This window comes from Podarcis filfolensis (assembly GCF_964270895.1).
Source record: "Podarcis filfolensis genome assembly, chromosome: 7".
In the NCBI taxonomy this organism is placed as follows: domain Eukaryota; kingdom Metazoa; phylum Chordata; class Lepidosauria; order Squamata; family Lacertidae; genus Podarcis; species Podarcis filfolensis.
The window spans coordinates 83651905-83667637 of NC_139603.1; the positions used below are offsets into that span (position 1 = coordinate 83651905).

At 44.0% G+C, this 15733-nt stretch overlaps 1 protein-coding gene across 1 annotated transcript in view; it reads right to left on the reverse strand.

Moving 5' to 3' along the window:
• Positions 1 to 483: 483 nt before the first annotated feature.
• Positions 484 to 15733, reverse strand: part of COL22A1 (collagen type XXII alpha 1 chain) — a 171261-nt gene continuing 156011 nt past the window's right edge. Inside the window, exons 54-65 of the mRNA XM_083621829.1 lie at positions 15581 to 15625; positions 15206 to 15259; positions 14046 to 14099; positions 13243 to 13296; positions 11818 to 11889; positions 11569 to 11604; positions 10989 to 11033; positions 10168 to 10347; positions 8492 to 8558; positions 7181 to 7363; positions 5597 to 5674; positions 484 to 4031 (exon numbers count right to left, since the gene is read on the reverse strand). Coding sequence (XP_083477955.1) covers positions 3844 to 4031; positions 5597 to 5674; positions 7181 to 7363; positions 8492 to 8558; positions 10168 to 10347; positions 10989 to 11033; positions 11569 to 11604; positions 11818 to 11889; positions 13243 to 13296; positions 14046 to 14099; positions 15206 to 15259; positions 15581 to 15625 — 1056 coding nt within the window. The 3' untranslated portion in view covers positions 484 to 3843. The remainder of the gene's footprint in view (positions 4032 to 5596; positions 5675 to 7180; positions 7364 to 8491; positions 8559 to 10167; positions 10348 to 10988; positions 11034 to 11568; positions 11605 to 11817; positions 11890 to 13242; positions 13297 to 14045; positions 14100 to 15205; positions 15260 to 15580; positions 15626 to 15733) is intronic.

The window sequence follows — 15733 nt, forward strand, 5'->3', positions numbered from 1 at the left end:
TTTTCAAACCTTATGTTCCATTGGGCCCAGTGACATATCCATTTGTGAATTTTTTTTTCTTTAAAAAAGTATGCACGAAAATAAATAAGCATTTTTGTATGCATGCCTCTGGTAGCCTACCCATAAAGATAAATGGTGCTTTTTGAATATTTAATTTTATTAAATAATGCAAAATAACATGTATATACATTATAGCCTGAAATTATTCCAAGAGGAAAGGGTTTCAGATGCCTGCATTCTTTTGTGCCAGAAATTGAGCACAGCACACAAGTGCAGTGGGCACGTGGGTGGGGAAGGGTTTAATAATCCCACTGAAAACAGCAGCCACTGCCTTAGTCAAATAGGGCCATGAGGCAGTGTTGCAAAAGGGACCACTTCCAAAGGACAGGAAACAAAAACTCATCACCAGCAAAATGACCCCCATCCCCAATATTTAGTCCAACAAGAAAGAAACAAAGCTGCAAATCAAACTCCCTTAAAACATTTTGGCTAAGATATTTATTTGCCAGCAAAATACTTCTGAGATTTCTCCTTCAGAGACAACACAGGCATCATAATTATCTGGAATAGAGCTTGCTTGCTACAATCACAATAATTTAGACACTCCACAGATTATACTGTTTCATTTTTCAAAAAAAATGAAAGCACTGATGCCATAAAACCCACATAAAAATAGCACCGTTAAAATATATATAAATAACAATTGTCTTTAACACTAAATCAACAGCACAGTCTAAGAGCTTCTTCCGTTGAAATGATGAACTTATTGCATGGGCTTGTTGCCTGCTCCTCCACCACTACTATTGTATCTATTGTACTTGGCTGCTTCAGGTTAAAAAAGCCAGCTCACTTAACAAAGGGGAAAACAAAAGCCCAACCACATGGCTGCCCCTTGGCTAATATTGGCAAAGAAAACATTTGTAAACAAGAAGGCAATGGGTGCCAAACGGTATTTGTGAGATTTGTGCCATGGCATAGCCATGTGAGCTCAAAGTTCCATTATAGAACAATCGCTTTGCATGCATGAGGTTTCAGATTCAGTATTTCCAGTTTATTTATTTTTTCAAAAAGGATCTTAGGTACCCAAACTGGGAATGATTATCTGCCTGCAGTGGGGCTCTAGTGAGCTGACAGTCAGAATTTAATGGATCAAGGGCCTGTCACAGAATCAAGTAGCATTGCATCTTCCTAGAGCTGTGGAATTGACCTGGCAGATTTCCCGTTGACTACAGCTTCTCTCAGCATCCCGGATGCAATCCTGATTGCAGTGCCCCAGCATAGGGATGCTCTGATCCTACCCAGGCGGTTCTTAGGTTGATTCCAGCATTGGAATTCAACTTTGTCCCTGGGAATGGTTTCCTCTACCAACCACAACCACCCATCTAGCAAAATTAATGCCAGCTATTTCACTGCTTTACATGCTCTACAACAGGCATAGGCAAACTCGGCCCTCCAGATGTTTTGAGACTACAGTTCCCATCATCCCTGACCACTGGTCCTGTTAGCTAGGGATGATGGGAGTTGTAGTCCCAAAACATCTGGAGGGCCGAGTTTGCCTATGCCTGCTCTACAAGGACCTGGATTCAGGCACCAGGCCCATTGGCAGACCAACTCTGCATTACAAAGATGTCTGCAAACATAACATGAAGGTTGGCAATTTCAACCCCACCATGTGGGAATCCCTCACAAAAGACCACAGTGCCTGGAGACAGACAGGTTGTGCATCAATAGCAGTGACCAGAGGAGGAATGACCACTGGGAGGGGTGCAGAGAGAAGAAGCCATAGTGCATCTGCAGCAGCACAACCCAACACCTTCATCTTCCCCAGCTGCAACAAAACATGTCTTTCCTGTATCGGTCTCAACAGCCACAGCAGGCTCTGCAACCTTCCAACAGCTTGACTCCTCCATTGTCTCCCAAGACAGATGGGTGCCAACAATTTCACTCCAGGAAAATCTTCCAATATGCTGTGGTATGTGATATTAAAGACGCAGTCCTAACATTCCAAGTTCATTCTTTGAGGATCACAGGTAGGACTGCAGTGGGGCTGACTTCTGAGCAAACAGGTCAAGGATTGCACTATTAAAATGTTTTTTTCAACTCACAAATTAACCAGTTTACAGTGTTACCCACTCACCCTGAGCCTTGGGGAACTGAGCCAAATCAAGGAACTAGAAGTCAAAAAATTGGGTTTGGACTGATACATTTTGCTGAAGAAGCAAATACTTGTTACATCTATTCTCTCACTTTTCTGTATTATTTATTTTGTTATTTATTGAATTTATATACCCGGAGGTCTCAGGGCGGTTCAAAGAAAATGACTTTTCCTCTGTCATTATGTTTAATAATGACTGGGTGCAGGTGTGCTGAGGAGACTCGGATGAAAATAAAGCAAGAAATATTTAGGAGCTGATGAGGGCAAAGACAGATTTTCAGTTACAGACCTGATTCTTTGATTCATGGGCCATTGCTTAATCATTGGAAAATGGAAGTGGTACAGAAGAAGCGCACAGGGAAAAGTGGTACTTTACTCCTCCTTCTCCTGCCAGCCACTTTCCCTTCACCCTAGACATCCTCCCCCAGCTGAAACCTTCAGACGTGGGTGAGAAAAGCAGGTGGCCAGGGAATGTATGGGATGGTGAATGGGCAGGTGACAAGCCAAAGGCCTGTAAGGGGAGGGCTGTAGATCGGATGGTAGAACATTTGCGCTGCATGTAGAAGGTCTGAGGTGATGACATCTCCTGGGACAGGTGCCCTGTCTGAAACGGTGACCTGCTACCAGCCACCGTAGACAATTCTAAGCAAGATGGACCAATGGCGATACTTGACAGAAGGCAGATCCCTATGTCCACATTTAATTAGATCCCATATTCAAATCCATGAAGACTAGAGTCTTATTTTAGTCTTAGGGGAAGGGCTCAGTGACAGAGCAACTGTTTTGCACTGCAGGAAGTAGGTTCAGTCCCAGATTGTGCTGGGACAGACGCTTGGTGGAAATGCGGGAGAGCTGCTCCCTGACAGAGCAAAAAAATCCTATCTAGATGGACCAAGGAGAATCCAAGGCTCCTAATGACAAACTCATATGCAAATTGTAAGATCACAATATAATCTATCACACTGCCTCCATGCTTTGTAAAGTGGGTATATGCTTTGTAAACTGGGCCGATCTCCCTCTATCATACCGTTTAATATTAGCAAGTCCCTTCGCCTTACAAATTGGGCTAAACAAAGCGCTGAATAATTACATCTATGATCTTTAGACAGACAGGAGGTACCTCCAGCTAAGTAAATGTCCTGTTCCAGAAAGTGATTTTAATGGGTGTACAAATTTACATCGTTGCTCCTAATCTCCCGCTGCCACTTATGACTTATCCAGCCAGAATGCTACCTCTTTCTGTCACATTGTTCAGTTCCAGGTCTCTACTGCACTCCTAGCTTGGCCTTCAAAGATGATAATAATAAGAATTTTTTTAAAAATCAACAGCCACAATGTCTTCCTTTTCAGCTCTAAAAGGGATTCTTTCGATACTTCATTGAGAATATTTATATATATATATTGGGGGGGAAACCTTCTTTAAAAAAAACTTTGAATTTGCCCTGATATTAGAGAAAACAAAAGCAAAACAAAGAACACATTTCACCTCATAAAAGAATAGCAATTTATAACTTCTTATTTATGATAAACTTGACCGACCGGCAGCACTGGATGGTTTTAATAGTCTACAAGGCCTCTTGAAAAGAAACAGAAGCAGGGAAAACAGGCGAGACTTCGCAACTTCCTTGCTTCCTTCAAGTTTCAGACGTAGGTCCATAGGAGGTCCGTGGGCTTTGGGACCTTACCTTCTAAGGCCCCTTGACGTTGCTGGGCCTAGCAGCCAGGCTTGCATAGTAAGCACACTGAGAGGGGTCACATTGTCCATTGGCTCCTGGTGGCCCCTGGGGACCCATCAGTCCAGGAACGCCCGCTTCGCCCTGGGGGCCTGGCGATCCTGGCATCCCATCTTTGCCATAGCCAGGTTCACCCGGGACACCTAGGGAACAAAGCATTGTGGGTAAGCATCACTGCCACGTTGCTGCCAGTCTGACCAAATGGCGCCGGTGTTTGGATGGCCAGGCTCAGAAAAAAAGGCAGCTTCACCTGCAAAATGAGCTGTTGTCTAAAGGTGGTTGAAAACAAAACTGGACCAAAGCCACACATGGTAGCATCTTCACAGTGAAAAGTCTGATGGGTACCAGATTGGCATGTTCATCTCATGGCCCGTCCCAGATAAGGAGGGCACATGTGTGATAGTAAATTTTTTCACCAACAAGAGAAACACCCACCACAGTTTCTGTCAGGAGCTCGTCCTACACTTGAGTAGGACCCTGGCAGAGACACATGCCCGACTGGCATGCTCTCCCCCTCCTGGTTGATCGTTCGGGAGCCTCAGAGGCTTTCTTCAGCCCGAACATCACAGCGACCGATGCCAACAGACATTGGCACACTTAGGGATCCGCAGAGTTTGTGCAGCTTGGGTAACAGGCCTCAGCAACTCAGCATTTTGGCTAATCTACTTTGTTTACATATAAACACACACGGAGCACTGCAACATGGCTCCCTCTCTCTCTATCATTCAGACAGCAAAGAGAAAGAACAAAGGACAATAGTCCCACTTCACGGAACACAATAACACAAACATCCTGTCTCCGTCACTTCCCATTTTGTGGAGTCAAAACATACACCGTCATGTGAAAGACAAAAATCCCATGACTGCAATCATGGAGCAGGAATTCTAACAGCTTCTACAGTGCTCTGGAGAAACACAGAGACACAGTTCTAGCCTCTAGGCAGCTGTCCACAGGTCTGGGCCTTGCAGAGCAACTGCAGCAACAGACACACCCCTCTGCTGGCTTATATACCCTCCCTTGACAGGTTGTGCTCCTGCAACCTGAGACTTCTCCTGCTTGGCAGTCACTGCTGCTCTTCCCACTTCAAGTCACTCCTGGTTCTAGGAGACAGCAGGGACAGGGGAAGATGTGGAGTCTACTGACCCATCTGTTGACTGTGCTTTCCTCTGTCTCAGATTGCCCCAACTCTGTTCCCTTGCCCTGGCTCTTGCGTTGCGGGCAGCATCAAGCTTAATTATTATTATTATTATTATTATTATTATTATTATTATTATTATTATTTATTTATTTATACCCCAGCCACCCTGGGTGGCTTCCAACAGAATATTAAAATACAATAATCTATTAAACATTAAAAGCTTCCCTAAACAGGGCTGCCTTCAGATGTCTTCTAAAAGTCTGGTGGTTGTTGTTCTCTTTGGCATCTGGTGGGAGGGCGTTCCACAGGGTGGGTGCCACTACCGAAAAGGCCCTCTGCCTGGTTCCCTGTAACCTCGCTTCTCTCAGCGAGGGAACTGCCAGACGGCCCTCAGCACTGGACCTCAGTGTCTGGGCAGAACGATGGGGGTGGAGACGCTCCTTCAGGTCTAAATTACTAGTCCCCTCTCCTGGTCGCCTGCCTCTGCCCCACACTCTTTGGAGCCCTGCCAGTCCCTGACAATGCTGCATTCTATCATGCCAAGTCAAATCTGCTCATCCCTTCACTCACCTGGAATTCCTGGAGGACCAATTTCTCCCCTCTGGCCAACACCAGCATCTCCTTTCTCTCCTTTGTCTCCTCTCTCACCTGGTGGGGAGAACAAAACAAAATTTGAGCAGCAGAGTTCAGAAGATTAAAAGGAAGAGGAACCTGACTAGGACCCATTCTACTCTCCAGCATGTTAACACTCACCACTCTGTTATAATGAGCTAAAAGCTTTTGGACTTAAAAAGAAACAAATACTTGTCTTTATGAGGTTTATACTTTCCTGTTGTTAAAAATGGACAGTAAGAGAGTAATCCTATACAGTAAGCCCCATTGAGCTTGATTGCACTTACGTCCATTTACTGCATACATTTTAGGGTGTGAAAATGCCATGGAAATAATGCCCTGCCGGACATCTTCTGGAGAAGAAAAGGCTAGGCAGTAAACTCTACGCAAATATAGACTGAGGTCCCTAAGACAGTTGGATGGCATCCTCCATGCCTCCTTCTGGAAATCTGACCTGCTGGGAACCAGAGGGCCCCATTCCTGCCTCTCTACTTGGTCATTTGATTGCCCTTTTTACCCATTGTTGTCTTTTTAATTGTACATAATGCTTGTTTTATGTTGCTATGGCCGTTGGCTAATGTGAATAAAGTTTATCTATCTATCCTGCCTCTCTCCACCTGGCCCAGGGCTTTATAAGAACTGCTGCTGCCCAGCAAGGACTGGGGTATTTTGGGGAAAGTTTTGTCAGGAGTTTTTGCTGTTGTTGATAGACAGCGTGGTGTAGTGGTTAAGAGCGGTGGACTCGTAATCTGGTGAACTGGGTTTGCGTCTCTGCTCCTCCACCTGCAGCTGCTGGGTGACCTTGAGCTAGTCACACATCTTTGAAGTCTCTTAGCCCCACTCACCTCACAGAGTGTTTGTTGTGGGGGAGGAAGGGAAAGGAGAATGTTAGCAGCTTTGAGACTCCTTTGGGTAGTGATAAAGTGGGATATCAAATCCAAACTCTAAAATTCTCATTTTTGTATCTTCATTTTTATGTGGAAATGCTTCAGTTTGGTTATGTAGTTTTTGATGTGTTTTATTTATTTTTTATGAATACTTTGCTATGTTTGTAACTATAAATCTTTTCATATTGTAAGCTTCCTTTAGCACTGTTCTAACTGTGGAAAGGCAGTATACAAATAAAATGATGATGATGATGATGACAACACCTGCAGCCAAGCTGGTGCCCAACATATTGCTCTGCTTTCCTCTTGACCACATCAGCAAGGCTGAGAGGGGGTTTTGGAGTGTGGGCAGCCCAGGACCTCCATACACACTGCCTAGGCTTGTGCCCCAGGGAGGTCACTTTGGTGTTACTGGTGTCTGCAGCCACAGCAGGCACTGTGATTCTCCAGTCGTTTGACTTCACTCCTGGAGTCTCTCAAGACAGACAGGTGCCAACAACACCTTGTTTTTCCAAGACTGCCCTAGCTTTAGAATGTCATTATGCATAATTTCCTGTTGCAGAAACTCTCTTCTTGTTCCAGCTGTTTGCAAATATTAATTCTGAGTTCTCCATCTCAGCTCAGTCTCTGCTCACCGTACTTAAGGCTCACTCACCTTTGGGGCCCATCGGTCCTGCTGGTCCTTCTGAACCAGGCTGTCCAGGCCTGCCAGGTTCTCCTGGAGGACCTCCTCTGCCTGGAGGGCCTTCCTTACCAGGTTCTCCTGGAGGCCCTGGTCTACCTTGAGGTGCTTTGACGTGGGCTGGCTGCATCTGGCTTATGAGGTAGGGCAGTCTGGCTGCAGAAAAAAAAGAGAAAGTTATTTTGCCTGGGGGGTCTGGAAAAAAGAAGGGGGAATGTTGGAGCCAATGACCAGAGAAATAACTTCCCTGTTCCGCGAATGCTGAGCTAAGAAATCCTTGGGGCTCCTGGACAAAACCACATTCTACATTCTTGTCCTTAGTCCTTTTAGGATGCACTATAAATTGGGCTCTTGATACTCAGTTTAATACTGTGTTTCATTTTCAAAACTGTGCACCAGGAAAGCTTAATTCAGTGACCTGTAGATATTTGCAATAGTTCCCCTTTTTTTCATTATTTAGTTTGATTTTGAGGGTCATGTCAAGAGGTTAGTAATATAAAAGGTACTTAAGCCTCACCTAAAACTACTGGAAAACCTGTCCAAATGTAGTACTAGAAACTTTATTCTTTTAACAACAACAAAAGTTATAATTCTCAGGGTGTTGAACTCTGTATTGAATCAAAGTGAACATGCAGCTTCAGGGAACAGGAATTTGACTTTCTCTCTTCCTTCCCTATAGCCTTCCCTGGAGGCAGCCCCAATTCCCTTGAGAAGATTTTGAGGGTGAATGGGGTATGGTGGAGGACAGGGAAGGAAAGGGAAGTCTTGGAGCACAAGTGGTAGTGAGATGAATCCTTTTTTTTAAGCAAGACGTTTTTGGTCCATTTCATAAACCCATATGCTGAAAATCATCCTCAATCTTGGCGGAACCATCTCAGTCCAGGTCTAGTTGCCCTCTCTCTATATATATACCGTATTTTTCGCTCTATAAGACACACCAGACCACAAGACGCACCTAGTTTTTGGAAGAGGAAAACAAGAAGAAAAAAATCTGAATCTCAGAAGCCAGAACAGCAAGAGGGATCACTACGCAGTGAAAGCAGCAATCCCTCTTGCTGTTCTGGCTTCTGGGATAGCTGCGCAGCCTACATTCGCTCCATAAGACGCACACACATTTCTCCTTACTTTTTAGGAGAGAAAAAGTGAGTCTTATAGAGCAAAAAATACGGTATATACTATTTTAGTTTCTCCTTAACTGTCTGGATTCCCACGTCCACATCTAGGTCTCTTGCAACCATATTATACATGTAGGGGGTATCTCAGTCACTTTGTAATCATTCTCACCATCAAGTTGTTTTCCTAGCTCTTCTTGGATGAGCCTTCGCAGAGTTTCCACTGATGGAGTGTCCCCCTAAGGAAGGAAGGAAGAGTTCAATGTTCCAACAATATTTGTGGCTTATGTGATAGGGAGACTTGAGGAATTTCTTTTCTGCAAATTCCAGTGTGAAGCTGACCTGGAACACACCTCCATTTTCCTCTTGAAATTGCAGCTCAAGTAATAACATGCTAATTGCCTGTAATCTTTTCTGTGCAGATTTGGATAGATGAGTTTTTCATTCTTCTACTCCCCTTACTAGCTGAACAGTGCTTAATGCAAGTCCTGTTATATTAGGACTAGGACTGAACAAGTGTGGAAATTATCTCCATATATTGCATTTTCAACTTGAAGAAAGCCTCGGGAACCTTTCAAGGTAATAGATGTCCTTATTTTCCAATTAGCAGAAAAATGGCAATTGCACAGATCTCCAAAAATACTCTGTTATATTTTTAAATAAAAAACAACCTCATAATCATTGGTGCAACTTAATATTTTCCCCCAGTGTATGCTCATGAAAAATTAATTCTAGAAGGGTTTTTTGTTTTTGTTTTTTTTTGTAGGGAGCTTGAGGCCAATAATCATGAGTCAATGTCAACAGAAAATGTTCTTTTCTTATTGTTAAGGTCACCATCACTGTTACCAGCAATCTGTTAAGGGTAGAGGGACTCTTGACAGTACTTGGATGCAAGTCCCTTTTAGGATGCTCATGTGTCCTTCTTTATAGAGCACATACATTTAGCTTAAGGGCTGCCCAGTTTCAATCCAGTTGCAAGAGAGCAATAGGGATCTCAAAGTTGCCAGTGAACAATTAGAAACACCATGGGAATAGGCTAGGCAAGCACATGGGTCCCCTGGCCCCAGTTTTCCCCACTATGTTGAGATGCACTGTACTTATAATAACAACAACAATTTTATTATTTGTACCCCACCCATCTGACTGGGTTGCCCTAGCCACCTACAAATATAAAAGCATAATAAAACATCAAACATTGAAAACTTCCATATACAGGGCTGTCTTCAGATTTCTATGAAAGGTTGCATAGTTACTTATCTCCTTGACATATAGTGGGAGGGGATTCCATGGGAGGGGTGCCACTGCCAAGAAGGCCCTCTGCCTGGTTCCCTGTAACCACACTTCCTGCAGAGAGGGAACTGCCAGAAGGCCCTTGGAGCTGGACTTCAGAGCAATGGCTGAGCAATGGAGGTGGAGACGCTCCTTTGGGTATATCAGGCCAATGCCATTTTGGGCTTTAAAGGTCAGCACCAACACTTTGAATTGTGCTTTGAAGTGTACTGGGATCCAATGCAGGTCTTTCAGGACTGGTGTTATATGGTCCCAGCAGCCTCTTCCAGTCACCAGTCTAGCCGACACATTCTGGATTAGTTGTAGCCTCCGATTCACCTTCAAAGGTAGTCCCCCCCACTGTTGCAGTATACTTCCTATTTATATTATAGTATGCTTTTCTAAAGTTGCATCCATATGCATTAACATATGTAAATCTGTGGCCCCTCTTGTTCTTCTTTGAAAATGTGTGTGTAAATGCCTCTTTCTCTTTTTTATAAAACACGATTGACATAATTGACAGAAAACTAAAATGTTGTCTTAAACCTTCTCCTAAAATCCAGTTTTCACACGACTCACCCTAGGCCCAGGAAATCCAGGTTGTCCTGGAGGACCAGAGGGTCCAGACTGCCCTGTGTCCCCTGGTGGTCCTGGTTGACCCATTAATCCAGTGTGTCCCTTGCGCCCAGGAATCCCAGGATCACCAGGTGGTCCTTTCTCTCCAGCTGTGCCTTTTTCACCTTTAGTGCCAGGATCCCCCTGTCAGATAAAAACAGCATAGAATCAAAGAATGGTAGAGTTGGAAGGGATCGACAGGATCGTCCAACCCCTGGAAATGCAGGAATCTCAACTAGAATAGAATCAGAGAACTGTAGAGTTGGAAGAAAAGAATGGAGCCTTCAGCAAAGAGCTTTGCAAAGCATGCCAGATGGACGGGCTGTGGACAAGGTTGTGATATTGCTCCATTAGACTGAAAGGGGGAGATTGAAACAGGCTATCCTGAAAAAAGAAATGTTCGTGGGAGGGAAGACTATCCTTCAGAGGACCATCTTGTCCCAGTAGGCTTTTATCCATAAGTGTTTTTTGTCCAGGCAGCTAGCATACCTCAAATGCTTCCCAGGACCAAGAAAGAAGCTGACATTTGGGTGGCCAGGGACCTGAGATATTTGCAAGCTGTCAAGCTGGTTGAATCTGGGTTGGCTCAGAGATATGCCAAATCTTAACCTTCAGTTATAGGGGATATAGCTCCACTTATTTCTGAGCAAGCCTGATGTAAGCCACAGGTGTCTTGCCCATGTCTCATGCATTAAGGAAATGATTTCTGGCAGCATCACCCAGACTGCCCTGGGCACTTCCCCAATGTTGTTCAACATCGACATTCATGAAGCTCTCCAACTTACCCTGTCACCTTTGTCTCCAACACCACCTGGCTTCCCTGGAGTGCCCTGCAAGGAAATAAAGAGGTCTGAAATAATAAATGCCAATTAAAAAAAAGAAATAAGAATAAAATATAATGTTGCTACTTTTGGTGCTTCCAGAAGGGACTTAATTTGCAAGTGGATCATTGAGATACTGCAAACAGATCACTGGTAATTTTTTTTTTAACTTATCAAACTTCTTCCCACCCTCCAAAAACAAATTCAGATTAAATTGGAGAGTGTGCGTGTCATATGGACTAGCATTTTTATGGGGAGAAGTAGGGTTTGTAAGGGTGTGGTTGGGGAAGGGGAGAGTCACAAGGCCACATAGAGAGGCCCACAGGGCCAAATTTGAACCTCAGGACCCTTCCCCTGTTGTAATAGAACCTCCCACCCATCCAAAACCAAGAGCAGAAGAATCCAGAAGCACAAGGAAAAGCAATTTGGAGAGATTTAAAGAAGTTTTGCACCTGGGTAAAGTGCACATTGATAATTAAGGAAGAACAACAAAAGGGAGTTGTGCTCTTGTTTCATGTCATCTAACAAAGACGTCAAAACACACCTCTTTCCCTGGGATGCCCTTTTCACCTGGTTCTCCCTGTGAAATAGAAAGCACAAAAAGGATAAGAGCCACACAGTCAGAAGCTACTTCTGATAACCCAGCTACACTTGGTGAAATTCCCTTTGGGCTTTGGGCTCCTGAAGCCTCCTTCACAGAGTTCTAGCAGGTGACACTGAGCAATTACAGACAAATGAGATCCTATTATTAGTTCTGTCTGCAGTGTGTGACCAAAATTGGTTTGCTGCTTACAGGAGGTCCTCGCGGCCCGATGAATCCAGGGAGTCCTGCACTGCCGGTTTCTCCTTTGCTTCCTTTGGGACCCTGGGAATACGAACAAGAAGAAAAAAGAATAAAGAAAGAAAGAAATGCTGGTTGATATTCTGATCAGTGTCATTAAAGATGTGGGAAGACCTACAGACAAATCACAGATTGCATGATGGCTAGTCACAAGCAAGGGATGACTATTCCACTCTATCACTTGGGAAGACAGGTGAACTAATACTAGTGTACTAAAATAAGCTAAGATCAACGGTGTTGAAGCAATGATTCTTCAACATCAACTTTGTTGGACTGGTCATGTTGTGCAGATGCCTAATTATTGTCTTCCAAAGCAACTACTCTATTCCGAACTTAAAAATGGAAAGCATAATGCTGGTGGTCAACAAAAGAGATTTAAAGATTGTCTCAAGGCAAATAAAAAAATTGTAGTATAAACACCAACACTTGCCTGTGAGTGCTCCAATTGGAGAACAGCCTTTACCAAAAGCGTCATGGGCTTTGAAGACATTCGAACTCAGGACGCAAGGGAGAATCGTGCTAAGAGGAAGGCGCGCTTGGCAAATCCACACCATGATCAACTCCTGCCCAGAAACCAATGTCCCCACTGTGGAAGGATGTGTGGATCTAGAATTGGCCTCCACAGTCACTTACGGACTCATTGTTAAAACCGTGTTGATGGAAGACAATCTTACTCGGCTATGAGTGATTGCCAAAGAAGAAGATCCTGTTTATTGGTCATTCAGATGCAGCCCCTTTTGCTGATAAGAAACTGATGGGTTTGCAGATATGGCTCAAATAAAGTGATGAGAGAATGACAAACAGGTTTCTCTGCACACCTTCATACGGTCACCATTCTTGAAGCCTTGCCAAAGGACTACTTGATTCCAAAAGGGGCTTGTCGGATTCAATCACCTGGATATGACCTGTCATTTCCCAGAACCCCACATTTCAGTTGTGCTAATACTTGCCCTCCAACTTCCTGAAATGGAAGCCTGCCACATCCATACTGGACTCCTTTCCAAGCATTTGGTGTTCTCAGCCAGTTGCACATTTCTTCTCTAGGAGGCTGCCAGCTTGGTCTTATTTCAATATATCCCATGGATAAAGCACACCGTTCTTTCTTCTCCGTTTGGCAATAAATCACAGCATGTAACAACTGCTCATCCTGCTTCATTCATTCATTTATTTCATTTGTATCTCACCTTTTTTCTCTAAGATGGCATACATAGTTCTCCCCCTCCTCATATAATCCCCATGACAACCCCATGATGTAAGTTGGGCTGAGGGGCAGTGAGATGGCCAAGTGAACCTTGGTCTCCCAGCTCCTAGTCCAATACTTTAACCACTACACCACACTGCTTGTAATGAGGCAGGGACAACAAATGTAGTACTTACTGGGTTACCTGGAGAGCCCGCTTCCCCTGGGGGGCCTGGTGGTCCACTCTTGCCCTGGCGGAAGGAGAAAAAACAGCAAGTAGTCTTTTTAAGAACTTTAAAAAACAATTTTATAAGTTTTGTGTCTTTGTTTCTCAATTTGTTTCTCAATTACATGGTTTTGTAAGCATTGTGGTATTTTATGCATTGTAACTTGCAGTTATTTTTATTGATCGTAGTTTAGTAATTATTCATTGTAAGTGTTTCGAGTGAATCTCTGTTTAATTATTATTTGCTGATGTTTTGAGAGTGGATTTTATTGTGTGCTATTATATTCTACAAGATTATTGAATGTTACTTTATTTGATATAAGTTGTTCCATTTTTAAGTTATGTTTTATTACGACTTTCTGTACTGGGCCAGATTGCTCTAAGATGTGTGTTCTTGTCTATTTTGTTGCTGGAAACTTCCTTGTGTATAGTAGTATAGGAAGGCGGTATACAAATTAAAAGTGAAATGGAAGAAGAGAAAAGAAAATGAAACTTTGGAAGAAGAGACAAAAGACCTACAATTAGAAACATTTCCACACTGGATTATGCATATGTTTGCACAATGGGTGCAATTCTGGTTGGTGCACAAAGTCGTGCACACATTGGATTGTTTTCCCTAAGAGGCGCAAACAGTAAATTTCATTTTTCATGTTCAGAAATGCCAGATCCATTTCCTCCCCCTCCCCTCATCCCTCCAGAGTCCCTTGTACCACTTGGGACCCAGTGGGATGTGTCACACATGTTACCCAAAAGCCATAGGGAGAAACAACTCACTGCGATTCCTCTGAGCCCACGTGGGCCCTGGGGTCCTGCAGGGCCTGGATCCCCCTGCAACACAAAAGTAAAATAGGCTGGGGTGAGAAAGAGTCATTTCTAAATTGCTAATCACATGGAATATCAAAGCGATGTGCAAGTAAAAAAAAAAACCCCGATAAAAGGAAAGAAAACACTGCTTCATTACGATCATCAAAACACTATAATCAGAATAAAGGTAAAGGACCCCTGGACGGTTAAGTCCAGTCAAAGGTGACTATGGGGTGTAGCACTCATCTAGCTTTCAGGCCAAGGGACCCGGCGTTTGTCCACAGACAGCTTTCCAGGTCATGTGGCCAGCATGACTACACAGCTTCTGGTGCAATGGAACACTGTGATGGAAACCAGAGCGCACGGAAACACCATTTACCTTCCCGCCATAGCGGTACCTATTTATCTACTTGCACTGCTAGGTTGGCAGGAGCTGGGACAGAGCAACAGGAGCTCACCCCGTCACGGGGATGCGAACTGCCGACCTTCCGATCAGCAAGCCCAAGAGGATATGTGGTTTGGACCACAGCACCAACAGTGTCCCTATAATCAGAATAGTCAATGAGTGGCTCGCCTGTCTGGATGAGGTGTACTTTAACATGTTTACAGATGAGAAAGGAAGTCAGTTGCAAGCTGGATATACTGTCCAACTTGTGAGCGAGGACTGACTCATTTTTCCCTGAAAGGCGACCAAGATAATAACAAAAAAGCTAGAATCTTATTAAAATCAAGGAGCAAGATGGTAATAGAACCAAAACAAAACAAACACTAAACAGGGATGGCCTCATTCTCAGAGGAAATTCATCCTTATTATAGCAAGCATGTTCTCATGGCAGCATTGTCGGCTATGTTTTGTGCCAGAGATGCCAAAGAATAAAATGTTCAGCGCTCCCTAGCAGAGGGCACACATACCTTCTGTGAACGCCCCTTTAAAATGGTTCCAAGTGTGGGCCCAACCCATTCTCATTTACCACTTCCATGTACTTCTTGAAATTTCAGGTTTTGAAACGATGAAAGTCAGTGTTTCAGAGCTGTGCCAGTGTTTCCTTTCAGCCCCGACCCTGATAACACTCACTCCACCATTTGCAGAATCGTAAGAGCTCTTATTGAAGCCAAGGTGGCACACTTACATCTTTTCCAGGTTGCCCCTCGCGGCCGGGTGGTCCTGATGGACCTGGTTCTCCCTGCAACAGACAAGGGTGGGAGGGAGAAAATTAGAGGTTAGAACAATATGGAAGTTCCATAAAAATTCCTAATGACCCAGATATGTGACTTGAACTTCCACAGATGGCTGTCCCAAAACTGGACTCAAGCTACGAGCAGGCATTGATAGGGTCATTGACAGGACTTGACTCCAGTCCTGGTAACAATGCAGCTTCAGCCATCAATGTTAACTATGAAGCCTGACCTATTCAACACTGGTGATAGGAGAGGTCTTCTTGTGGGCAACTCTGGCCATCCCAACCACTGTTTGAGTCAAACTGAAGGTCCAGTGCATTGCTCACCCTTGAGCCAGGTGGTCCTGCGTCTCCTCTCGGTCCCTTAAAACCCTGAAAGGTGAAATGGAGAGATACGTAAAAAGTTATTATTTATATTTGTTTTCAGACAGAGTCTTAAAAAGCCTGGACCACAAAATTTAAATGCCCCCCCCAGCATTA